General features: G+C 40.4%; 2 protein-coding genes across 2 annotated transcripts in view; one reads left to right on the forward strand and one right to left on the reverse strand.

The window, feature by feature from the left end:
• LOC124144878 (G-protein coupled receptor dmsr-1-like) overlaps positions 1-15235 on the forward strand; it is an 87071-nt gene extending 71836 nt beyond the window's left edge. Inside the window, exon 2 of the mRNA XM_046514487.2 lies at positions 10987-15235. Coding sequence (XP_046370443.1) covers positions 12281-13456 — 1176 coding nt within the window. The 5' untranslated portion in view covers positions 10987-12280 and the 3' untranslated portion in view covers positions 13457-15235. The remainder of the gene's footprint in view (positions 1-10986) is intronic.
• LOC124144883 overlaps positions 536-27320 on the reverse strand; it is a 381519-nt gene continuing 354734 nt past the window's right edge. Inside the window, exon 9 of the transcript XR_007221550.1 lies at positions 536-1081. The gene's annotated coding sequence lies outside the window, so the exon portion shown is untranslated. The remainder of the gene's footprint in view (positions 1082-27320) is intronic.

The following is a 27320-nucleotide window of genomic DNA, read 5'->3' on the forward strand; positions in this document are numbered from 1 at the left end:
AACGTCTTTTGGTATGACGCGGCCGGGGATCGAACCCCGGACCTTCCGCTCTCCGGGCGGACGCTCTACCACTAGACCACGGAGGCGGTCTGTATGTATTGTGAAACAAATATATTACTTCAGGGAAGTTTTATTTTGCTTGTTTTGAAGCAGCTGCTGTACCAAGATCCCAAAAATGTCCCGTCTCCCACTCCCTACACCCCTGTTCCAAACTTCACGAGACCTTGTCAGATAGTTCCTTTCTCAGGCACTTCCTTCATGGCATATGTCAATTCAATTCCAGGAACAAGTCTCAGAATACTGGAATTAAGCCTCATTGTGCTGCTACACATCATGACAATGTTTCAAAATCTTGGGTAGAAGATTTTAAAAGACTTTCCCCAATTGATTTCAAACCATAAGAAAAAACACTAAAATGGTGGTATGCATCCTCCTGAGGCTTTGGCCTCAGCTGAAGGATGACTGGAAAGACGAAGAACAACGGGTCTCGCCATCAGCCAATTCGGAGCTTTGCTTCTGGAGAGCTAAAGTGGCTTTATTGAAAATGAACAAATAAATGAATATTTTCTTCTAATTAGCTTTCCCCCTTGTGTGACCTTCAAAGGTCTTGTTTGCATTTGAGAAAAAGCATTTCAAATTTGGTTACAAATCACTTTTCAAAATAAACCTCTAAAATAAAAATAACGGTTTTTACATGGTAATCAATTTTCCATGTAGTGTGTGCCTATTAAATCCACTCCTGTCAATGTCAACATAACATTTCAGACAGAACTTGAACAACAAACTTCCATGATTGAGGTCTTTATAAATCTTTGTGCTCATTTAGAAATATTTAATTGACACAAAAGCGCAGATCTATCTTTTTTATTTTTCACAAATAAATACCAATAATTGGTGTTAACATTGAGGGTGATAGATTTTGTGTTGAGATGATAGAGTATTGAACTGTGCAAAGAGATTGATTATATTCACGTGGAGATTCTAACTCACCCTATTCATCAATGTCCACTAATTATTCTCCCTTGGAACATCGTGTCAGTGACCTGCAGATTGAAGCTTCATCCACACAGTTTTTTCAACCCTGCAAATTAAAAAAAAACAGTGAATATTTTGGAGAAAAAACAAAAACATGCCGAATTCAAGTTCTTGTGACAATTTATCTGCGGAAAGTCAAATTCTTCTGATAATTTATCTGTGGAACATCATGTACTTCATCTCTGAAGCCTGCTGTCTGGACATTTCCCATATTTTACAGCTTGAGGTAAATGAGGTAAAAAAAAAATACCTCTAAAGACATCAACCTTTTCATGACAACTTTTTTAGGGACCAATAACACATTTTTGGGGTTAATAGGGAGTATTTCAATCGTACACTAAACAAACAAGATTATTTTTTAAATCAAGAAACATCCATCCCCTCTTCATCCAAAGTGCTTTTAAGCTCACATGAAGTTATTTTTAAGGTTTCGTATGGATTCCATTAAACACTAATTCACCAAACTTAAATTTGTTACATCTTTATGATTTAAAAGTTCATTTATAACCTTTTTACTTTTAAATCATTTACAACACGGAAGAAAACTCTTGTTTTCATTGCAGGAAATGTTATCATCATATTTCCTATCATCACCATTATTCTCATCTGTATATCACAGTCTCTCTGCGATAATTAGTAATGTTAACTCAAAAACACCCTTATCTTTATATATATATAAACCGTATTCGACGTAATAAGCGCCCCGCTCTAATAAGCGCCTATGGTGATATTTGCTGATATATTTGCTAGTGAACAATCCCAATTAGCACCCCTTCCGATTGAGCAATGTACACAAGACTTATTGATTCGTGTATAATACTCACTCATGTGTTATATGCACCCTTAATTAAGGGCAATTAAATTCTGGAAAATATATCTGTTGTGTATGATACATGCATACTTTTCTTTTGTATCATTTCAGGCTGTCAGCATAAACTACTGTACGAAATTTACAATTTTAAAACTGTTTTTGTTCTCACACAAAATTATATTCCAATAAGAGCCCACTATTTCCAATTTTGAGAGCGCCCCGGGCGCTTAATACGTCGAATACGGTATGTGATTATTCGTAATACTGAGAGGTCATTGGCCAAAAGTACATACCTTTCTCCTCCTTCCACTATCAGTTTACATACACTAAAAACTTGGCCCATCAGGATAGCACTTAAATAATATTATAGCTAAAATGGATAGAATTATCATTAAACCGCCCACATGTTTTCAGAAATGAGCGGGCCACTGTAACTTGATAATACCCTCATATTGCTTGACAATGGGCCATTATCACGCCCATTATTAGGTGACGTCATAGGATAGGGATAGGTGACGTCACATTCAATAGTGACGTCATTTGGTTTGTTCTATGCCGTTTCCATATTTGTAAAAGTGGGTCAGTGACATTCGTGTTGATTGCGGTAAATGTTTGAAAACAGATATTGTTGTTTCTTTTTATTTCATAACAAATTCCATCCATTTTAGCTATAATAACAGTAAAGCTATTTTCAGAGCATTATCATTTGCAGAAGCCCTCGGTATTTTCAACTGCCCTCCTTCGTCGGGCATTTAATGGAAGACCTCAGGCTTCTGCACATGATAATGCCCTGAAAAATAGCATTACCCTTATAATAATATTAATAAGCTTCCATAATTTGTGGATGCTTTCATTGTTGTCATTTCTTATCATCTGATCATAAATAATATCTTTGATTATAATATAAACAACTTCAGATTTAAAAATTATTAACTAGATGTTGGAATGGTAACTTTTTATTCCTGGAAGTTTTCAAACTAATATTTATATGATTTAAATATCTCCATTTAATTAAAATAAGTACCTTAATCATGAAAAAATTGAAAAATGTTCTTTTTTAAACCTCTGTTATTCTAAATGAGATTTTATTCTACACATAATTTGTAGTCTGATGTTCTATATTAAATGTAAAAGTTTAATTCAAATAATAAAAGCGATACAGAAATCTCAAAAACAGAGTGGATAGTATGATTACGACAATATATAAGTATGTGTTTATGAAATGTAGCAAAAATAAGTCAAATATATATAAATATGATGCCTGCTTCACACAAATAGTCACCTTTTAAAGAGACATACAATGAGATTCAGAGCATGTCCATAGAAACAGAAAATGCAGAGATAATTGAAGATTGGATGTATGAGATGAGATACCATTATAAGGTATGGTGTAATTGGGTTTAAAGTCGCGTTATTGCACTTATATAGCGACGTGCATGCACGTGTTTGTGTGGCTGCTTTTACTAGTCCGGACTGATGCCAATTTATAGTGCTAGCTCACTGAGATACCATGCCGCAGTTTAACATGAATACCCCACTCAGACACAGTATACTGACTCCAAGCAGACCAGTCCTTGTTTTAGCCCCTTAATGCCGAGCGCCAGACAGGGTAACAACAAGTACCATCTTTTAACGTCTTTTGGTATGACGCGGTCGGGGATCCCAGACCCCAGACCTTCTGCTCTCCGGGCGGACGCTCTACCACTAGACCACGGAGGCCGTTGATACCATTATAATGGATGACCACCAAAAAAGATGAACTCTTGGCTGTGAGTCAAGCAGCAGCCCACGATGCGTCTTCATATCTTGATAGCATCCCAATAAAGTTACGTTTATTAACTACTGGTGTGTCTGGTCAAGGATTGATTTACCTCTCAGGGATTCCAGGTAAGAATAAAGATCGCCAGGAGCCTATGTGAAGGCCCCAGTAAGAATTGGTCTTCAATGACCTATGCTTGTCTGAAGAGATTAATTGGATCAGGGGGCCAGACTCTCTTTGTTGATTCGTGTCATTGTTTCCCAAATGCATGGATCGATGCTCATGATGTCAATCACTTGATTGTCTGGTCCACACTCAATTAATTATAGACTGTGGTCATAAGTGGAATATTGCTGAGCAATGCGTTAAACAACAAACGAGGACAGAATTAATTCTATATACTTTGGTATGTCTGATATCATGGACTATAGTGTCAATGTTGACTGAGGAAAATAAATAAGAGGTAGACTGTTTGAAATTTCTTGTATTCTAATGATGAGACATATTTACTGAATAACAGACCGCCTCTGAGAGTGGAAGGTCCGGGGTTCAATACCCGGGAGTGTCATATCAAAAGACGTTAAAAGATGGTACTTGTTGTTACCCTGTCTGGCGCTCGACATTAAGGGGCTAAAACAAGGACTGGTCAGCTCGGAGTCAGTATACTGTGTCTGAGTGGGGTATTCATGTTAAACTGTGGCATGGTATCTAAGTGGGCTAGCACTATAAATCGGCATCAGTCCGGACTAGTACAGACAATATCAACATGGAGCTCACGCTTCAAAGAACTGGAGACATGATAAAGAACAAGAAAACAGACATGACGACATTAGACTATTCAGATGATTTTAGAAGATTTCCTTCAGTCAAAATAATTAGTGTTGCTATGATACAGCCATGCTGTGAAACCTTACAAAGGTTAAAAAACCCAGCTTGTTACTCTCCATTGTTTGTTATTGCAAACACATTCAAAGTCATGACAGTTACATAACACTGCAATACACTTGCAATTCCAACCATGGGTACCCTTTTTGTGAACACCAGGGAGATTTCACACCTCCTTACTCCCTGTGGGCACGGGTAGCCCAGTCGTCTAAGGCGCTGCGATTCACTAGGCAGAGTTGCGTCCCTTGGGCACGCCAGAAACCTATGTTTGTGGGTTCGAATCCCGGTTTGCCCCGATTATGTTTCTAGGTTTGTCAGCACCATACCCGTGCTCGTGGGTTTCACCGAAGTGGTAAACGTCTGAGACCTGCATCACTTCGGGCTTGCCTCCCACATTAAGCTGACACGCCGCGATATAACTGGAATAATGTTAAAAGCGGCGTTAAACTCAACTCACTCACTCCTTACTCACTGGCAGTGTGTGAGAGGTGGTTTCTACCAGCAAGGCAGGATATGATCATATTATTTTCAGTGATCAATTCATATAATTTTCACTGCTCTGTTGCTCTTTATCCCGAAAACAGGTCGATAATCGGGACTTCTATTTCTCTGGAGTTGGAGTTTTTACTTTATGTTTACAGTACAAGGGGTATTCAACCATGTTTCAAATTTTAAGAGCTGTAAAATCCAACTGATTGCTTCAACCACAAACATACCTCGAAGATCTCAAGGTGTGTTAGTTAAAAGCATGGCAATAAAGACTTGCTGCTCCAAAGGCATGAGCTCATCTATTCCCAGCCAGGCTTTCAATTCTTATCACCAAGTTGTAAACTCTGACTGATTACTTTTAACACTGACTTATTGCACAAGTATTCAAAGTCGTGACATGTAAGCATGACATCAAGGAGACAAATGTATTTCTGACGCCATTCCAGTGGAAACCAAAGACACATGGGTACTCATCCATTCTGAATGCTGTACATGTGTTAGTCATAAAGCACCCTTCATTGCCTCTTATTTCTTGATCATTGCAAGGCTATTCAAAGCTGTGACAGTAAAATGGTAGACGGGGGGAAGAATAGCTATGGGATGGGAAACATTTTGTTTTAGGCGAGGTGAAATGGGTTTAACGCTGTGCTGCTTGTACTAGTTCGGACTGATGCCGATTTATAGTGCTAGCTCACTGAGATACCATGCCGCAGTTTAACATGAATACCCCACTCAGATACTGTATACTGACTGGGCCACCCGTGCCCCCTGTTTTGAATCAAGTCACTTGCCAAAGGAGACACAACATGTGCTGTATGTGATTCAGTGTGGGACAAGACCGAGAACCTAGACACTCTCAGGAGTCAATATGGTCACCCATCCACTACTCTCCACAACTGACGTTGTTCTACTTCAGCTCATTTGTGACCTGTACCCAGAACTATGTGTCATAAGTGGCGTTACAGGACTGTTCTTTTCAAACCGTAACAGCTGTCATAGTTTGTCTCCGCTAATCCATGTTACAACAGACAAGTTGGGTTTAACGCCGCTTTTAACAGTATTCCAGTTATATCACTGCGTCTCAGCTTAATGTGGGAGGAAAGCCCGAAGTGATGCAGGTCTCAGACGTTTACCACTTTGGTGAAACCCACGAGCACGGACGGGTATGGTACTGACAAAACTAGAAATGTTATCGGTGTGAACCAGGATTCGAACCCACAACCATAGGTTTCTGGTGTGCCCAAGGGACGCAACTCTGCACTGCAAATCGCAGCGCCTTAGACGACTGGGCCACCTGTGCCCCCCCACAAGTTTATTGACAAAAAAAGAAGTCGTTTCTTGAAGTCAACTAACGCATTGTTTAAACCATTCTAGCAGACATTTCATTAGTACCCAATGTCAATGACAGAAAAAAATAAAAGAATCTTTTCTGCTCCATCAGTATCAATGGCGGATGAGATTCTGTTTTGTAAACAGCCTTGACTAAAGCCTGTCATTGTGTTCATTAAGTACACAACGTCAACACCAGAAAAATCATTCTTAATTATCTGCTTCGGCAGAATCCATTGGGCGTTAAAGGCAAAATAGTGGTGACAATTATATGAATGGATCACTGAAAATTGACACCAGCTCTTCATGTAAGCTTAAGCATGTCCCGCTCTACTGGTAGAACCCGCCACTTACACAATTTGCAAACAAATATAAGTGTTGTTAGTCCATAACAGTGTTTGAATTAGTTCCAAAGTTCATTGGCCAGTAAAGCTTGTTAAGAAAAATGTTGCAAACCCTCGTCATATTTTACGACCTGCTTCATGGAGGCCGCCATTTGCAATATGTATTGAAATAGTCTTGAGATCATTATGCTAAAGCTGATAAATTGCTTGGCACTATACATTTGTCTGATGTTCGTGGTGGTTCTTAGACTTTCACTAGCATGGTTAATCCGTCATAATCAGTGTTCATAAAGAACTCAGTTTCCGATAAACTACGAAATGAAAACAATATGACAGCAGACTTTGACATTTAATGATACCTTAACTGACTTGATGATTCGAAGAAAAAACTAGAAATAAATAAGTAATGACAAGAATGTTCAACTTGGAGCCAGCTTTATGAATGTCACAAATCCAATTTAAATGTCGCTGGCCTTTGGCTAGCAGGCCAGCAATTATTTCAAACACTGATAAATTTTAACATGCATTTACCAAGATAGAAAAAATAAAAACAAAGATTCTTATCAAATTTTCTGTTCTAGTCAATACAAATGGCACCAAAAAATATGAGTGAGTGAGTGAGTTTGGTTTTATGCCGCTTTTAGCAATATTCCAGCAATATCACGGCGGGGGACACTAGAAATGGGCTTTACACATTGTACCCATGGCGGGAATCGAGCCCGGGTCTTCGGCGTGACGTGCGAACGCTTTAACCACTAGGCTACATTTGCTTAACATATCTGAAGCGTGGTAAAAGTGGATAATCATTATGCTGAAAGCTCTTCAGAAAAACAAATGGTACTATTCAATGAAGGATAAGTCCGACCCCAAACAAAGACATCTTGAAGTGCTGGGGGGTAGGAGACATGATTGTGTTGGTGGAGACAAGACTTTCTACAACATACCATCTCTTATTTCAACCAGACTAAAGATTGGGGCGTTTCATTTGCACCTGTAAGTCATCATTTGTTTGCAACGAGTTCATATCAAGTTTGTCAAGTATTCTGGCTGTATCGCACTTCTGAGGCAGTTTAAATAAGAACATCGCCAGGTTGTGAAAGAGCCCCGAAAGATTTATCCAGTCACTCATTAGACCAGTAAAACCATTCATCATGCACCTACCAACCTTTTAAGACCATCTACAAATTGACCGTAGGCAACAATTATCCATCCTTCAAACAACTGAGATCATCTGCACTCAAGCCATCAGTCAATGCCTGAAGATAAATCCTTTATACATGAACCTTGTTTGAACATCTAGCCAGAGGCCTTACCCATAAACCTACAGTTGAATCAGTATTCTATAAACCTACAGCTGAATCAGTTATCCATAAACCTACAGTTGAATCAGTTATCCATAAACCTACAGTTGAATCAGTATTCTATAAACCTACAGCTGAATCAGTTATCCATAAACCTACAGCTGAATCAGTTATCCATAAACCTACAGCTGAATCAGTTATCCATAAACCTACAGCTGAATCAGTTATCCATAAACCTACAGCTGAATCAGTTATCCATAAACCTACAGCTGAATCAGTTATCCATAAACCTACACTTGAATCAGTTATCAATGAACCAAAAGCCAAATCTTGTATGAACTGAGCTGAATTTTCTATCTATGAACCTATAGTTGAATCATCTATGAACCTAATTGAATCATCTACGAACCAAGTTGAATCATCTATGAACTAATAGTTGAATCATCTATGAACTAATAGTTGAATCATCTATGCACCTAGTTGAATCATCTATGGACCTAGTTGAATCATCTGTATATGAATCTATACTTGAATCTTCTTTCAATAAATCTAGGTTATTTATTTATTTATTTATTTATTTATGGACCTATAGATGAATCATATTCTGAGATGGATTATCTATTAGTGAGTGAGTATGGTTTTATGCCACTTTAAGCAATATTCCAGGAATATCATGGCTGGGGGACACCACAAATGGGCTTCACACATTGTACCCATGTCGGGAATCGAACCAGGGACTTCGGCATGACTAGTGAACGCTTTAAACGCTAGGCTACCTGACCGCCCCTGGATTATCTATTAAGCAGCTGAGTTGAATTATCTATCTATGAAGCTGATTGAATCATCTGTTCATAAACCCATGTGAATCCTCCATCCATGCATCTAGTTGAATCATGTTTTCGGATTGACTGTATCCTTACTGAATCCTATGGCAATGAACCTACTTGCACCATCTATGTATAAACCTATCAAAATAGGATCTGCTAAATACCCTTGAGCTACCAGCCATGGCATCATTTGCCCTTGGTTTTACTTCCAAAGGAACTTATTTGTGAAAAAGGCACTGTTTGTTTGTTGTTGACGCCACAGTCTGGACCCGACAATCCTGTGACATCATGAGCATCGATACAATGACATGCATCAACCAAGTCAGCAAGCCTGACCACCCGATCCCTTTAGTTGCCTCTTCCAACAAGTATAGTCGCCTCTTCCGACAAGCATAGTCGCCTCTTCCAACAAGTATAGTCGCCACTTCCGACAAGCATAGTTGCCTCCTCCGATAATAAGTCGCCTCTTCCAACAAGCATAGTCACCTTTTACGACAAGCATGAAAGCCAACAATGGAAATTTATACTGACACAATGTAGAACTCCTTCAACCAATTCAAGACAGATTCAAATGTGACACGACAAGTGTTAAGACTTAGGATATAAGAAAGGCATTTACTCTGAGGTGAGGTGAAATTGGGTTTAACGTCGCGTCCAAGATTATTGCACTTATATAGCGACGTGCATGCACGTGTATGTGTGTGTGTGGCTGCTTGTACTAGTCCGGACTGATGCCGATTTATAGTGCTAGCTCACTGAGATACCATGCCGCAGTTTAACATGAATACCCCACTCAGACACAGTATACTGACTCTGAGCCGACCAGTCCTTGTTTAAGCCCCTTAATGCCGAGCGCCAGACAGGGTAACAACAAGTACAATCTTTTAACGTCTTTTTGTATGACGCGGCCCGGGATCAAACCCTGGACCTTCCGCTCTCCGGGCAGACGCTCTACCACAAGACCACGGAGGCGGTCCATTTACTCTGAGAAAAGGACTGATACCTAATTATGGAAATCAGAGCCAATCTGAAAAAATTGAGAGCTATATTCTAGCCAAGATGGTTGTGTATGAGCTTGTGAATGTGTGTGAAGAAAATGTCATGAAAGTTATCAAATATCTTCATCTGAAAGAGAATTATACTTTATTCAACACTTGCATGTTTTGTGATAATACTGAATGCATAGGTCATGATAATATGTGTCAAAAAGGCTTGTTTTAGAGCTTTACCTGAAGGTTTTATAAGGCTTTCTAACATTTGAACACGAGGAAGTCTTTGATCCAAGCTGATTCTCATTGGATGAACATAAAAATATTTCAAATACTTAAAAAAATTCCTTATGGTTCTCAGACTTGCTCCTGCAAGTTCAAGAAAGAAAACTGGCTTGCGGTCAGCCATTTTAGCATGTCCGATAATTTTCATACCAATATTGGATACCCGGTAGGATGAGATGGTAATGTGGCTGTTAACCTTCTTGCGCCTCACGGGCAGCTTGGGTTGTATACTCCTCAGGGAGCTGAGAATGAAAATCGAGTGCTCACTGATCCATTGACTGGGGTAATAATGTAAGCGCCATGAGCACACAAGCTGGTATGGAGTTTGGCACCATACAAATGGACAAATCATTATTATTATTATTATTATTATTATTTCAAAGTTGTCCGCAACTTTAAATTTGACATTTCCAGTGGGCTCAATAAAGCCCTTATCCTACCTCCCTCTCTCACACATATTATCACGATAAGGATTTCCAGTTCTAAAGAATTTGTTTGAAAGAAAGTTATGGTGCCATACACTCAAACGCCAAAACGGTAATCCTTCTTATCCATTGTTCATAATCCCATCGAAGAATTTTCTTTCCGAATGCTGACAAAACCAATTATTTTGAAGACTTGGAATGTATTCCGGAGAGTTTGTCATCTTTAATATTCCCCCTCATCATAATTAACAAGATTCATAGGCACAGAAAACCTGACAAATTTGACAAGCATTTCCTAAAAACCTGATCAAGGAATAATTATTTCAAAATCAATACAGCCCACGCAATGTTCCAAAATTTGCCTCTTTTTTTTTCAAAACATACGTTCGGAAATCTTCACTCCAATTTCAACAAGAAATCCTCATTGACAATTCTGTTTGTTTTAATAATGGTATTTTTGGGTACGCTAAGCCCATGAATAACACACCGTCATCTTGTTTTTTTCAGACTTAAACCACAGGCAGGACTCGTGGTGATTGCTGATGGTGCCCGAGACTTTTGCGGAACCGTGACTTCAAGTACGGGGATTATCCTGACTGCCGGGAATAATCATCGAGCTGAGGATTGATCAATACCAAGACAGGAAGTCGAGAGGTTCACCTATTTCCAAACTTTCTCTCTGAATACGTGTCAGATTGTGACCCTGTGTGTGCTGTATTCTTCTGCCAGAACAAGAAGCATGTTCTGTCACGCACTTTGCCATGCTGGTTGTAATTCTGCCTGTCGACTCCGTGGAACGCCAAGTTTGCCACTTGACGGACATTTCTAGTGTTACATCTGATGACTGCTCTGTACTTGATTAATTTGTCCTCAAGAAAACTGGATTCTAAACCATTTTGCAGCTACAGTAAATGTAGTTTGTGAGACAGAAAGGATCAAGGACTTGAACCTAATTATGTGTGAGAATTGAAGGGTATAATCAAGTGAACGAGTGGCGTCAACTACTTTCATAATTCATCAGTATCAAAGACTACCATGAAGGTAATTACAAATCAAACAAAGATTCAGACTACAGCCTTACAAAAACTTCATAAAAACTAGACTCACTGGAGGATGCAGTGGCAGGGAATATAACTTTCAGCAAAATTAAATCTGTCTCCAAAAGACGATTAAATTTCTTCTTAATCTACCAGATGGAGCTAGTGTAAATCCCACCCGGAGGTTGAAGAGACAATATTACCATTAGCCAACAGCCAAACAGCAATTTCTAATTTTGAGAGGATGATGAAAATTAAAGGAAGGGCCGTTGCAGCCGTTTCCTTTCCAGGAGCCTCTACCAACCACACATGGATTGAGTTGGGTGGCAATTAGTTGACGGAACCTTGAGAAGCCGAATGACACGTCGTAACTTCATCAGCTGAATTTTGTTTATTGGTCATGGAAGCAAGCCCGTTGTGCCTTGTATCATGTGAAGTGGAGACAAAGCTTCTTCATAGCATTAGATCAGTTTTTGCATTTAGATTGGAGTTGCTGGAAGCCGTTCTCTAATGCTTTCCGATTACGGAATGTGGTTTTATCTCACCGTGTGAACTCTGTTTTCTTCTTCTAGGAGGGAGTGGTAAGTGAAATTTATATCCCCAAACTTTATAAACAAACTTACTCTGGAGACATTGTGTTTGTTTTGGATTCAAAATACTTTCGTTTGCATGTGAGTTTCATTCTGAAGGATATTTTGGGATCTGAATTTTTTGTTGCCGCAATTGCAATTACTGTTGGATTAATAACCTGATTCAACTTCAAAATGGCTGCGAATTCAATTGGCTACCAAAATGGACATCCCATGGTGAATGGCTCCGACATTCTCAAACCCAGTGTTGTGATTGACATGACGGAAGCTGTGACTCAAATGTTGACACCCACGACTCCGTCACCAATCGAGCAATTTGGCACCACCTATGGCCGGATTCATGGCTACCTCAGCATTGCTGTATGTATTTTCGGAATTATATCCAATGCCTTGAATATAATTGTCCTCACGCGCAAGCACATGTTATCACCAACTAACTATATCCTCACGGCACTGGCAATAGCAGACATGCTTACGATGAGCACGTACCCGATCATGGCAACCTATCTGTATATCATCAGCCAACCCAACTGTGATGAGGTGAAGCACCCCAAAGAGTGGATGTACTTTATCCTGTTCCACAACCTATTCATCGTCACATGTCACAATATGGCAATGTGGTTGACAGTCGCATTGGCAGTGTTCCGGTACATATTTGTATGTATCCCATCCAAAGCCATGACACTATGCAGTCTCCAACGAGCCAAACTGACAGTAGGCTTAATCGTAATTGTTACCATCATTGTCTGCTGTCCCAACTATGTAATATACCGGGTAGTGGATATAGGAACGACCTACCATAATTCTACGACGTGCTATTGGATTTTGGAAACTGACTTTGCCCATAAGCATGTATGGTATACGTCCTTCGTTAAATGGGTCTACGGGGTGGTTATAAAAATCCTCCCTTGCATCTTACTGGTGTTTCTAAGCACGCTGCTAATCCTAGCTATGCAGCGGGCGAAAAGACGCCGTGCTCGACTCCTCGGAAAAGTTAGCCGGGCATCTGACCACGACCACCAATCCAACGAGCACAACCGCACAACAGTCATGTTGGTGGCTGTTGTGATGTTCTTTGTTATAACAGAGCTGCCTCAAGGAATCCTGGCCCTAATAGGTTCTATGAGTAGTGATTTGTGGGAGGTGTACATCATACTGGGCGACCTCATGGACATTCTGGTTCTCATCAACAGCGCCGTCAACTTCATCCTCTACTGCATCATGAGTCAGCAGTTCAGGAACACCTTCAAGAACCTCTTCATCGGCAAGAACAAGACCTTCTTCAGTAAATATCACAAGCAGAACGGGGCCACGTACAGTGTTGTAAAGACAGATACGACCATGGTATAGTGATGAGACAAGGGCAGACTCTTGCTGAAGAGTTCAACACTCCTGAAATGCAGCTGAAATGATACAGGTATTTGCCTTGGATACCACTTTACATGAATCTATGAGAATGCACACAACATTGGGTAAAACATTCAGTGCCTCTAACCTGTGTCGAGTGAGTGTGGTGGGTGATCTTCAGAATCAAATATTGACCATCACGGAACAATCCCTGAGCTTGAAATTCGTTTGGTGGAGATCTCCCACTTAAGGAGTGTTCTTGTGGCTGTCATCCTATGCTTACCTACAAATGTATTATTCAATATTAACACAATGCGACCTGCTGAAGCATGTTCCACTATAAATTACACGGTGTCATGAATGGAAAATTTCGTGAAGAAAAACATCTTCATAACTGATAATGGTGAGATGTTTCTGATGTCAGACAGTGTCAACATGGGGAAGTGTTCATGTGTGAGGAACAAAACAAGAACAAGAACACTTTGTCAGATCCAGAGCTTGTCCAGGAACAGCAGCTTTGTGAAATCCTGCTGGCAGGATTTGGCATCAGGAATAAAAATTTTAAACATTGAAAAATTTATAAGCAACTGGAAGATGCCATGTGATGAGCTTTCTTCTTGATCTTCTTGATGGATATCCATCTTATCCAGATTGAAAGATTTCAAAAGGTTCGTCTTGTGATGTGAAGCAGTGACAATGTTCTTGAAGACAATATGAACTGTAATTCTATGTACAGAGCTAAGAAGAAGCTGTCTGCTAATTGGATCCATTGTGATGGCAAAGTATATGAAGGATTTTATACCTGTGATGACATGGAACGATACAAAGGATATGCATGACCAAATATTAATATTTGGTGTGCAAATGGAATGGTATCAGATGTGATATATTTACTGATCTTTAGGATAATGGTTGCCTTATTTAAGCTTCAGTGTGGCTGTTCTTGTGGAACAGTCCTGTAGATTATTATATCTAGTCATGGCTTGTAGGGACGAGAGAGCCATATGCAAACTCATATATCACAGTGACACGGAGACAGAAGCAAGCATATTGACTTGTCCGGTCATAATAAAATGTTTTGAAATAGTTCAAAATGAACGCATCTCTTGTGAGGATTGATGTATGTTTTCCCTGTAAAAACAGACTTGTTAGTGACTTTGTTCAAGGCGAACAGCATGTTTTGTGACCTTGGGCCCTGACCCCTTCTCAAGGTCATGCAAACATGCTACCACAAATTTTCGCCTTAAACAGTTACTCACAAGTGTCAGCGACATACTGGCTGTTGGTAATTCATGGGTTGTACATTATGTTTTTATTTGTTTCAATGATACTGAAAATTGTGCATATATATATAAATGCATGATACATTATGCAATATATACATAATATTCAGAAAAGAAGGATATTCCCTCATTTGCAAAAATAATCTGTAAAATTTATTGTAACTTACAACAGAAAATATGTATAAATAGGACATTTTCTAATAACAAATATTTACAATATTATGGCTCAGAATTCACCACATGGAGTGGTATACAATATAACTATATGGAATATGCGATAAGGAAAATATCATACGCAAACATACACAAACACACACATTAATGTGTAAGAAGGGCATGAAGATAAATACTCAAGTTTAGTTAATACATGTTAGACCCGTGAAGATCCGGGGTAGAATAGGTCTTCACCAACCCATTTTGGCGGTAAAAGGTGACTATGCTTGTCGTAAGAGGCAACTAACGGGATCGGGTGGTCAGGCTCGCTGACTTGGTTGATGCATGGCATTGATCCCAATTGCGTGGATCGATGCTCATGATATTAATCACTGGATTGTCTGATTACAGAACGCCATCATATAGCTGGAATATTGCTGAGTGTGGCATTAAACATCAAAACAAACCAACCAACTAAATGACTATTCAATAACAAGATTAGGACAAAATAGACTTCACACGTTTGGGAAGCAAACCCTTTTCTTCTGCATGACAAACGATCACTTTATCCAGGAAGCTACCCTACTGCCTCTCAATGGAAAACAGATTAGACTTCATATGGCTGTCTCTCAAAGGAGACTGCTGTCATATAGCTGGAATATTGCCGAGTACGGCGTAAAACAACCAACCAACCAACCAATACATGTTGAAATCAATAATTTGTTTGAATTTCATAAAGATCTGTGTGCTCATTAGTGAAGACCTCAAATTAGATTTCTGCAGTTCTAGACTTATGAAAACTAACCAGAATAACACTGTAAATAACATGTCATGCATAATTTAATATCAAAACAAATCAAGAAGATGTGAATTTACCGGTACATGCAGATACATAACTTTCTCCTTGAATAGTGTATGATTGATAAAAAGAATTGTATGCACCTATTTGCAGAACTTTTTTCATTCAGGCAAAACCCTTTTGAACAAGGCCATATATTTGCAATCTAAAATATGCTATTAAACATGTTGTTTCAACAAGAGCCACAGATGACCTTCATGTTAACAAAATTAACCACAAGCCATGCACAGAATGGCGATTGTATACATATATGACACATACATACAACTTTCTTTTCAGAAATTTTAAATTCTAAAATGAAAAATAAAAATAACTAGAACTAAATGCAAGACAAATCATGTTTGAACAATGTTTGACACATACATACAACTTTCTTTTTAGAAATTTTAAATTTTAAAATAAAAAATAAGATAACTGGAACTAAATGCAAGACAAAAAAACAATGTGTAAAACTATGTTTATGTTATATGCATATATATATATATAGTAATGAATATTCAAATTATTTTTCAAATACCGAAAAAAGGAAATGGAAATAGGATTGAATTTGCAACTGAAGGAATATTTCATGTTTATTTAACAAATACTTCAAAATGACGGTGGCCATTGTTTATCGAGATGTGATACTGCCTAATGTTATATTGTACAGTTCATTGTTAATAACATTTTTAGTTGTTTGCTTGCTATTGTACTTTTTGTCACAAAAAATGTACCAGCTTTGTACAAACATGGCTTTTTGACATAACTGAGCTCAAGTTTAAGATGTTACGTGACAGTTATTAAACTAATTTAAAATGTCAAAATGTGCTCCTATTCTTTTTCTTCCCTTTCTCGTGAGACTCTGTTTTTATTTCCCAGAGCACCGCGGAAGCCTTCTTTCAATTGTCATGTTAGAAGTGCAAGATCAGAGTTGCAAGGTTTTTACAAATCTTTATCCGATTTCTATTTCTGGCATATACCAAAATATGACTTTGATTGTGAGAAGATGTAAATAAAGGCAGCCCAAGCACTGTTAGTGGTTAATAATACATTTACTGGAATAAAGATCACAAAGCATATTGATCTCTACGTATTGTAGAGTTGTCAGTGCAATAAGATCGACTATTCCAAGTTGTGACATAATTGTTCTGCTATGGGAGCACGTAAAAGTGTTTGTGGTTTTACAGTGAAGGCGGCAATAGTCCGGCTATTTCATGGAGGCCTGTAACCTGAGTGAGTGAGTGAGTGAGTTGGATTTAACGCCGCTTTTAACAGTATTCCAGTCATATCACGGCTTGTCAGCTTAATGTTGGAGGAAAGCCCGAAGCGATGCAGGTCTCAGACATATACCACTTCGGTGAAACCCACGAGCACAGGGCGAACTGGGATTCGAACCACAATCATAGGTTCCTGGCATGCCAAAGGGACGCAACTCTGCATAGCGAATCACGGCGCCTTAGACGACTGGGCCACCCATGCCCCCTGTAAATGGAGACTGTAACAGACAAACTATACATTATATTTGATATTATATTTGATATTATATTTGATATTATAAATGCTCCATGCCATTAGGATACAATCATATACAATCAAGCCATTTATCAAATCTGACCATCCAAACAAATCACCTCTAATGCTTTTGGAGAGCAAGGGACCTTAAACAGTGGGTGGCCCAGTTGTGTAAGGCACTGCAATTAGCTGTGCAGAGTTATGTCCCTTAGGGACTCGAGAAATGTATGGTTGTGGGTTTGAATCCCAGTTCAGCCTGATTATGTTCCAGGTTTGTCAGCCCTGGTTCACCAAAGTGGAAAATGTCTGCATTATTTGGGGCATTCTGCCAACATGAGGCTGACATGCTTTAATTAACAAAGGTTCAAAGCAGTATTGAACTAAACTCACTCACTCAAAACTCCTGGTGAACACAGTGTGATGTCACAACTTTCAAAGCAGTATAACATATGAAGGCAGGTGCTTTTTTTGCAAAGATATTTTGCCATTTACGCCCAATAGAATCTGTTTCATCTGATAGTCTGGATTTTAAATTTAAATGAAAAATCAGAAAATAGTTCTTCTTATTAATAAGAAACCTCACTTCTTTCCAAAACATGTAACCACTAGAGGAAGAAGATTAGAGACGAACGCCGCATTTGAACAGATTCCATCTGGAATTTGGGTCCAAATATCACTTAATGAGGGTCTCGAGATCTAAGATCATCCTCATTTCTGTGAAGTGTTTCTTGAGAACTAAGAAGACAGGAGACTAAAAACCCTGGCTGTGGCCCATTTGGCGATCAAGGTCTTGATGGCTGGATCGTCCGCCTCCAGTCTGGCCCCCACCAGCCGAAATCTGTGACCTACTGGACGGGATACAAGGCGGGAATGTTTGTTGAAGTGCAAACTTGTTCCCGTGAAGAATAACGTCAAGTATCCAGCAGTCGGACATAATGTGCGTCAAATTTGTGGTATATGACAAAAGACAACCTCCCACTGGACCCAGTGCCGGTGTAACTTTGAAAAGCAGTAGGTGAGTGAGTGAGTGAGTGAGTGAGTGAGTATGGTTTAACGCTGCTTTTAGCAATATTCCAGCAATATCACGTCCGGGGGACACCAGAAATGGGCTTCAAATGGACTTCACACATTGCACCCATGTCGGGAATTGAACCCGGGTCTTCGGCGTGACGAGCGACCACTTAAACCACTAGGCTACCGGACCGCCCCGAAAAGCAGTAGGCGTGTATCTTAGCCTGAGGACAAAGCCAGGTTGAACGGATCTGTGACAGTGGAAGGAGCGGAGGTAGGGTGGGTCATTTGAGGTTGACCCCCGAAGTTGAAGCTTCTTCGTCCTGATCCACCACGTTTGGAGTCTGAAAGACTAAAAAGGTTAGATGGTGCCTGGGAACGGTCATGTTGACGAGGGGTGTGAAAGAACTCAGTATGAGTTTCTCCCAAGCCGGTTCACAGTATAATCCCTGGAAGGATCATGAGGCTGTTCAGGGGGAAACGACATGCTGCGGGCCTTAACTGCCAAGTTTATCGTAGAGACTTGGAAACATTCAGTCATATCTTGACAGACCTCAGTGATTTTCCCAAGCTGCGTCAGGCAAAGACATGATGGCTTTGACTTTCTTCTTAGCCGTCTTCTAAGGCTTGGCTTTCGTGAAGGAGGTATATCTAGCTCGAGAAAGTCATCTTGGAGAGGGGAGTGCAAAAGATTGCAACGGGACTCCTCGATACATAATTCAACTCTGCACTTCTAGCAGAAATTATGCGGGTCCACAGTGACCATGAAATGTCCACACTTTTTACATGTAGAGGCGGGGACAGCCAGCGCCATAACAGACAAAAAACCCACTAATTACCAACCCCAGAAATACTCATGTAACCAGGCAGTAACTTTTCTTTAATGCAAATAAAAAGTACTGATAGGATACTATTAAAACAGTGGCAACATAACCAGTGCTAGAGCAAGCAAAACCATAGGAGTTGTCTCCAGCACACACAGGAAAGAAATGAGGTTTTCTTACCTTAACACATGGAAGAACATTTAGGCTACTGGTGCTATTGTGGGAACAACTAGTTGTGTGTAGTTGACAATGAAGAGGACTTCTGTTGAAAATGAAGATTTAGTTACAGTGTGGTTGCTGAATTATATGAATCCTGTGGGATATGTGTGTATGTTTGCTGTTTAACACTTAGCATCTTCCAGCTGTACGGCTGGTGCCTGTACATAATTGATCCTGGACCAGACAATCCAGTGATTGATACTGATATTGTGATCAACGATCCACACTGTGCGTTACAACACACAATCAACCAAGTCACCGAGCCTAAACACCAGATTCATTTGATCGCTTCTTACGACCAACATATTCTAATCTCATCTGGAATCCGCACAGGGTCTGATATTTGAACATGTATTCTTTCTCAGTCTGCCTGTACCTCTTTGTTTTATATCCTTCGTTAGGATATCTGGTCTCAGTCCTGCAAGTACGATCTCAAAAATATCTGGTAGGCAAATTTTAAAATGTCAGGTTTGCACTTTTTCAGGACATTTTGTAGTCACAATGCACAAACTGGTTTCCTGATCCCTGGTATCCTATGACTTAATTATGCCACAATGGAATTCCTTATTTGGACCAAACACCAGTGCTATGACTACCAATACAGTAATTTGATTGCTAGAATCCGGCAAAACAAACCAGATATTTTAATAGTGAGTGAGTGAGTGAGTGAGTATGGTTTTACGCCGCTTTTAGCAATGTTCCAGCAATATCACGGCGGGGGACACCAGAAATGGGCTTCACACATTGTACCCATGTCGGGAATCGAACCCGGATCTTCGGCGTGACGAGCGAACGCTTTAACCACTAGGCTACCCGACCGCCCCAGATATTTTAATAGACATTGGATTATCTTGTTTCTGTCACACACAAACCACACCCAAGCAGATCATGATTGGGGTGACTACAAAATGGAAATCTTCCTCGCTACATGATTAGAATTGAAGAGGAACACTTGTTTTCTATTACATGTTGCAACTGTCTGGCAAATAGGGGTAAACGATACATTGGTGTACTGGTGCATCATAAGTGTTCATGCGATGATACGATACACGATACGGTTTTTTCTGTATCACATTGTGACTTATGTACATGTATCATGATGAGTATTGTATCATGACCTTGCTGTATCGTTTCACCCCTACTGGCAAACCAGTGAGTGAGTGAGTGAGTGAGTGAGTGAGTGAGTGAGTGAGTGAGTGAGCTAGTGAGTGAGTGAGCTAGTGAGTGAGTGAGTGAGTGAGTGAGTGAGTGAGTTAGTGTGTAGTGGTTGAGTGAGTGAGTTAGTGTGTAGTGGTTGAGTGAGTGGTTGAGTGAGTTGAGTGAGTGGTTGAGTGAGTGAGTGAGTGAGTGAGTGAGTGAGTGAGTGAGTGAGTGAGTGAGTGAGTGAGTGAGTGTTGAGTGGTTGAGTGAGTGAGTGAGTGAGTGAGTTAGTTAGTGTGGAGTGGTTGAGTGAGTGGTTGAGTGAGTGAGTTAGTGAGTGAGTGAGTTAGTGTGGAGTGGTTGAGTGAGTGGTTGAGTGGTTGAGTGGTTGAGTGAGTGAGTGAGTGAGTGAGTGAGTGAGAGTGAGTGAGTGAGGGGGGGGGGGTAGGGAGGAGCATAATAATAAAAATGCGCAAAATGTTTCAGTATCTTGCACAAAAAAGTCAGGTAATGGTCTGTTACCATGGGACTCTCAGTCAAAAGAACCTACTTACTTTGGAAATGTATCTGTTAACGGGAGTGCCATGAGTATGTGGATATTCCTAACACTGAAACATTCCAACACGAGTATGAGGCGGGCTGAAATTGATCATGCACACAATCATCCCCAATACACACTACACCACCCAGTCCTCTTCCCTTGAAGACCTGGGTTAGAACTTGTCTTCAGCAACCCATGCACCTTGTAAGTGAGTGAGTGAGTGAGTTGGGTTTAACGCCGCTTTTAACAGTATTCCAGTTATATCACGGCGTGTCAGCTTATTGTGGGAGGAAAGCCCGAAGTGATGCAGGTCTCTGACGTTTACCACTTCGATGAAACCCACGAGCACGGGTATGATGCTGACAAACCTAGAAACATAATCGGGGCGAACCAGGATTCGAACCCACAATCATAGGTTTCTGGCGTACCCAAGGGACGCAACTCTGCACAGCGAATCGCGGCGCCTTAGACGACTGGGCCACCCGTGCCCCCGCACCTTGTAAGAGGCAACAATTTAACATGAATTGAAATCAGGTTCGCTGGCTTGCTTGATACATGCATTGTATCCCAAATGTTTAGATTGATGATCATGATGTCATTCATTTGATTATGTGGTCCAGACTCAATTTTTACAGACCACCATCATCATATTGCTGAATACAGCATTAAACAACAAAGTATACCGTACTTGACCATCTTCCCAAGGCAAGAGAGTTAGCTGACTATAAAAGTCCAGTTTCCACCCTTGCTGAACTAGGCTGGAATTACTGGGCTCGATCGTAGCGCCACCAGTGGCTATTACCAGTTATGTCTCTTCTAAGCCTCTCCTATGGACCATTCAGATTCCACCTCTCGTATCACTTGCGTTTGCTTCACACAAAATGGTGGCGCCCAGCCAAAACGATCTGATCGATAATCAAGATCCATATTGTGATAAAACGGGTCTTACATCGCGAAATGCATCAAATCACGTGAGCACCTTGATTAAAAACATGAAAAGATTTGGAAAATATCTGCTGACAACGAGTTGGTGGTGCACATGCTTTGCAAATCCTGCAATCAACCGAAATCTGCACGACAGTTTACGACCGGATTTCGATTTTGGTGCATAGACTTGTTAGTCCAGCCAAAACTCCATAATACCAGCCTAGTTCTGCAAGGGTGGAAACTGGACTTTTATAGTCAGTTAACTCTCTTGCCTCGGGAAGATGGCATTTGACATAATAAGCGCCCTGCTCTAATAAGCCCCCACGGTGATATTTGCGTATATATTGGCTAGTGAACAGTCCCAATTAGCACCCCTTCCGATTGATCAATGTACACAAGACTTATTTATTCGCGTATAATACGCACTCATGTGTTATATGCACCCTTAATAATGGGCAATTAAATTCTGGAAAAATATGTCTGTCGTACATAAACATTTCAGGCTGTCAGCATAACCACAAAATTTATCTTTCAACTCTGTTTTTTTCACCAAAATAATATTCTTATAAAAGCCCCCTATTTCTAATTTTGAGACTGCCCTGGACGCTTATTACGTTGAATACGGTAATTCTCAAATTACAATTAGCATGGGGTACCAGAGACCTATTCTACCTCGGACTTTCTGTAATAGCTACCCATTCTTTGTCTGCAAGAACATATAATTCCAAAGGTTTATTATCATGTATCATTGACATGTATACATGGCATAGATTGAAAGAGGCTAGTCCCATTGCAGACCCACACAGACACAGTATTCTGACTCCGGGCTGACCATCCTTGTTTTAGCCCCTTAAACCGAGCGCCATGCAGGGTAACAACAAGTATCATCTTTTAACATCAGTATGACACAGCCAGGAATCGAACCCCAGACCTTGCGCTCTCTAGCGGACACCCTACCACCAGACCACGGAGGGTGTCGGTCGAAAGATGAAGAGACGTTAGTCCAGCTGCGGTAAGGCTGGGTGCTCCGGGGCCTGAACACAACATGCACTACCACAAAGAGCTAACCTGACCCATTGTGCTGCTTATAAATATCTACCTGTTTGAAGCAAAACTGAACACAACAGGAACTGTACACCAACCCTTTGCAATAGGAGTGATCGAGTATGGTTTTATGCCGCTTTTAGCAATATTCCAGCAATATCACGGCGGGGGACACCAGAATTAGGCTTCGAACCAGGGTCTTAGGCATGACAAGCCAAGCTTTAACCACTTGGCTACCGCCCTCTTTGCAATAGGACTGCATGGTACTACCAGTGTACAGTATACTGCAAAACAGCGGTCTGTAAATAATCAAATCTGGACCAGACAATACAGTGATTGACATCATGAGCATCAATCCATGCAGTTGGGATACGATGACATGCATCAACCAAGTCAGCAACCTGACCACCTGATCCCGTTAGTCGCCTTTTACGGCAAGCATGGGTTGCTGAAGACCTATTCTACCCCTGATCTTCACGGGTCATTGCTACAATGAATCACCATGCAGAGTCGCATCATTTGCCACGCCAGAAATCCATTGTATGTTCAAAGCCTGGTTCGCCCCGATTATGTTTCCAGGTATGTCGGCACCATACCCGTGCTCGTGGGTTTCACCGAAGTGGTAAACATCTGAGACCTGCATCACCTCTGGCTAAACTATTTAATTGGCGTTCTAGAAGTTGGTGAGTGAATAAGAAAACGTAAAACTTTATTGATACCAACCACTGGTTTATTGCAAAAGTGACTTTTTAAAGAAGCTCCTTACACCATTATCAAACTTGAGTGACTACAGGGTCACGGGTGGCCCAGTCGTCTAAGGCGCCACGATTTGCTGTGCAGAGTTGCATCCCTTGGGCATGCCAGGAACCTATGATTGTATTTTTAAATCCTGGTTTGCCCCGATTATGTTTCTAGGTTTGTCAGCACCATACCCGTGCTCGTGGGTTTCACCTAAGTGGTGAATGTCTGAGACCTGCATCACTTCGGGCTTTCCTCCCACATTAAGCTGACACGCCGCGATATAACTGTTAAAAGCGGCGTTCAACCAAACTCACTCACTCACTCACATGCGATGATATATCAGGAAAACTGTTCAAAGCGACATTAAATTAATATCCCATGAATAAAATGTCACTGCCCTACGCAATCGGAATAGATAATCACCAGTCCCTCAGGAAGCTGAAAACCTATCTTAGACATTTAATAATTAATAAAACTAGCAGAGCTGTCAATTCGACTTGACAGTTTGTCTTTTAATGTCCAAAAGCCAAGATTATGTATCCAGTGAATCCTTCATCCTTTGTCTGAGCCGTATCCCCAACAGTCACTTATTAACTGCTCAAATTCACAAAGCCAAATTTGGGTCATGGCAACAGCCTGAATGACACCTTGACTGCCCAGTCAGCCAGAGTTTGGTGACATGGGTTTCAAAATGCTCCAGACAAATCCCCTGAAGAGGTAATCAATGCATATTGGGGAGATAAATGTCAAACTTCTTTGATATACAGCCATATGAAGTCTCATCTGTTTTCAATTTAGGGGCAGGAGGGTAGCTTCCTGGATAAAGTGATTGTTTGTCATGCAGAAGAAAAGGGTTTGCTTCCCAAACGTGTGAAGCCTATTTTCCTAATCAGGTTATTGACAGTCATTTACAATGCAGTAGTTCACAGGGACCCAAGACAAACTGATTTCAACTTTTTGTATTGGTCACTGGGAGTAGATGGATGGGTCACTCCTGAGAGTTTCTAGGGCTTTGTCTGGCCCCACATTGCTGCACATGGGATTTTGTTACTTTGGGTTGTATTCTCCCCAGGAAGCTGAGAATGAGTGCACATTACTCCATTGATTGGGGTAATAATATGTTGCTGAAAAGTTGTCCAACTTGGAAGTCAGGCGCTTAATATATTTCATTATCTTTATTGTTATTAACAGATTAAATTTAAAAAAAGCAGCAAAGATGGTTTGGGTGATCCTGGCACAGTCAGGCTGGTAAGGCTCATCTTCGGCTCAGGGCCCTTGCCCCCCCTACAAGCAGCCCAGACAGCGAATGGGACTTCTCCCAGGAAGCGCTGCCTTGTCAAAACAACCCAGAACTTTTCGGAGAATGTGAAAACTCCACAACACTGCAGCCTTCTGTATTACCCAGATTGTCAGATGGGCTGTGTTCCTGGTAGCAAACCCGGGTACTCTCCCAATGTCTCCGAACAATGGGGAGTCGGACAACTTGGAACTTGTTCATTGCATATTCTACATTTCATATTTACATTTTGATGCAAAATCACACATTGACGGTTTTGAATGGAAAAAGGTGGTCCATAATACCAACACGTCAGTCCATAAAACCAACACCTCAGTCCATAATACCAACATGTCAGTCCATGATACCAACACATCAGTCCATAATACCAACACATTAGTCCATAATACCAACATGTCAGTCCATAATACCAACACGTCAGTCCATGATACCAACACATCAGTCCATAATACCAACACATCAGTCCATAATACCAACACGTCAGTCCATAATACCAACACATCAGTCCATAATATCAACACATCAGTCCATAATACCAACACATCAGTCCATAATATCAACACATCAGTCCATAATATCAACACATCAGTCCATAATATCAACACATCAGTCCATGATACCAACACGTCAGTCCATAATACCAACACGTCAGTCCATGATACCAACACATCAGTCCATAATACCAACACATCAGTCCATAATACCAACACGTCAGTCCATAATACCAACACATCAGTCCATAATATCAACACATCAGTCCATAATACCAACACATCAGTCCATAATACCAACACGTCAGTCCATGATACCAACACATCAGTCCATAATACCAACACATCAGTCCATAATACCAACATGTCAGTCTATAATACCAACATGTCAGTCCATGATACCAACACATCAGTCCATAATACCAACATGTAAGTCCATAATACCAACATGTCAGTCTATAATACCAACACATCAGTCAATAATACCAACATGTCAGTCCATGATACCAACACATCAGTCCATAATACCAACATGTCAGTCCATAATACCAACATGTCAGTCCATAATACCAACACATCAGTCCATAATACCAACATGTTAGTCTATAATACCAACATGTCAGTCCATGAGACCAACATGTCAGTCCATGATACCAACACGTCAGTCCATAATACCAACATGTCAGACCATAATACCAACATGTCAGTCTATAATACCAAAATGGCAGTCCATAATACCAACACGTCAGTCCATAATACCAACACGTCAGTCCATATTACCAACACATCAGTCCATAATACCAACACAGCAGTCCATAATACCAACACATCAGTCCATAATACCAACATGTCAGTCCATAATACCAACACATCACTCTATGATACCAACACATCAGTCCATAATACCAACATGTCAGTCCATAATACCAACACATCAGTCCATAATACCAACACATCAGTCCAAAATACCAACACATCAGTCCATGATACCAACACATCAGTCCACAATACCAACATGTCAGTCCATATTACCAACACATTAGTTCAATGTGAGGGAAAATCCCAAAGTGATGCAGAGTATTGTGAATGTGTGAGTGTATGTGGTTTTAAGTCGCTTTCTGAATTAGCACTATTCAATGCATTTTTATTTATCATCCAAAACTGGCTCCCACAGGAGATATGCTTGGGTGAGATCATGTGATATCTACATTGAAGATATTGCTGCACCGAAATTGCATCACAATGCTTTGCAGACCATTGTGACGTCATTGGTTACCATGATGTCACAATCATATGACATCACTAATGGCGCTGCTACTGAAGCTGTTAAATATAGAATACTAAACGAGCTCCCGTGTAATACCAATCTTATGAAACGAGTGAATAGTTCTGGTATCTGACGAGCGAAAGCGAGTCAGATACCACAACTATTCACGAGTTTCATAAAATTGGTTTTACACAGAAGCGAGTTTAGTATTTTATTTATTACTGGCCATTTATAATGTTTTTAGAATTATACTGTTGAGTGTGAATAGGCTGACACCTACATGATCCATGGCATAATCCAATTGAGTTTAACAGAATAATACTTCAAACACGTCAAAAGTTGAAACGTATGAATTTATATCATATAATGGTCCACCTTCAGAATTCAGGCGTCAATCCCACAAAATTATCGTAGCGCTAAGGCTATCGCAACTCACATACTTTAGCTTAGACTAACGACTGTCGTTGCGCTACAATACGATCGCCTTGTGGAACGGGGCCTTGCACCTCAAAGTTTACAATCATGTCACAAAACCCGATGACGTAATTTGTGGAATTTTGTTGCAAGATCCAACAATGC

This window comes from Haliotis rufescens, unplaced genomic scaffold (assembly GCF_023055435.1).
Source record: "Haliotis rufescens isolate VD_foot unplaced genomic scaffold, xgHalRufe1.0.p SCAF_16, whole genome shotgun sequence".
Taxonomy (NCBI): domain Eukaryota; kingdom Metazoa; phylum Mollusca; class Gastropoda; order Lepetellida; family Haliotidae; genus Haliotis; species Haliotis rufescens.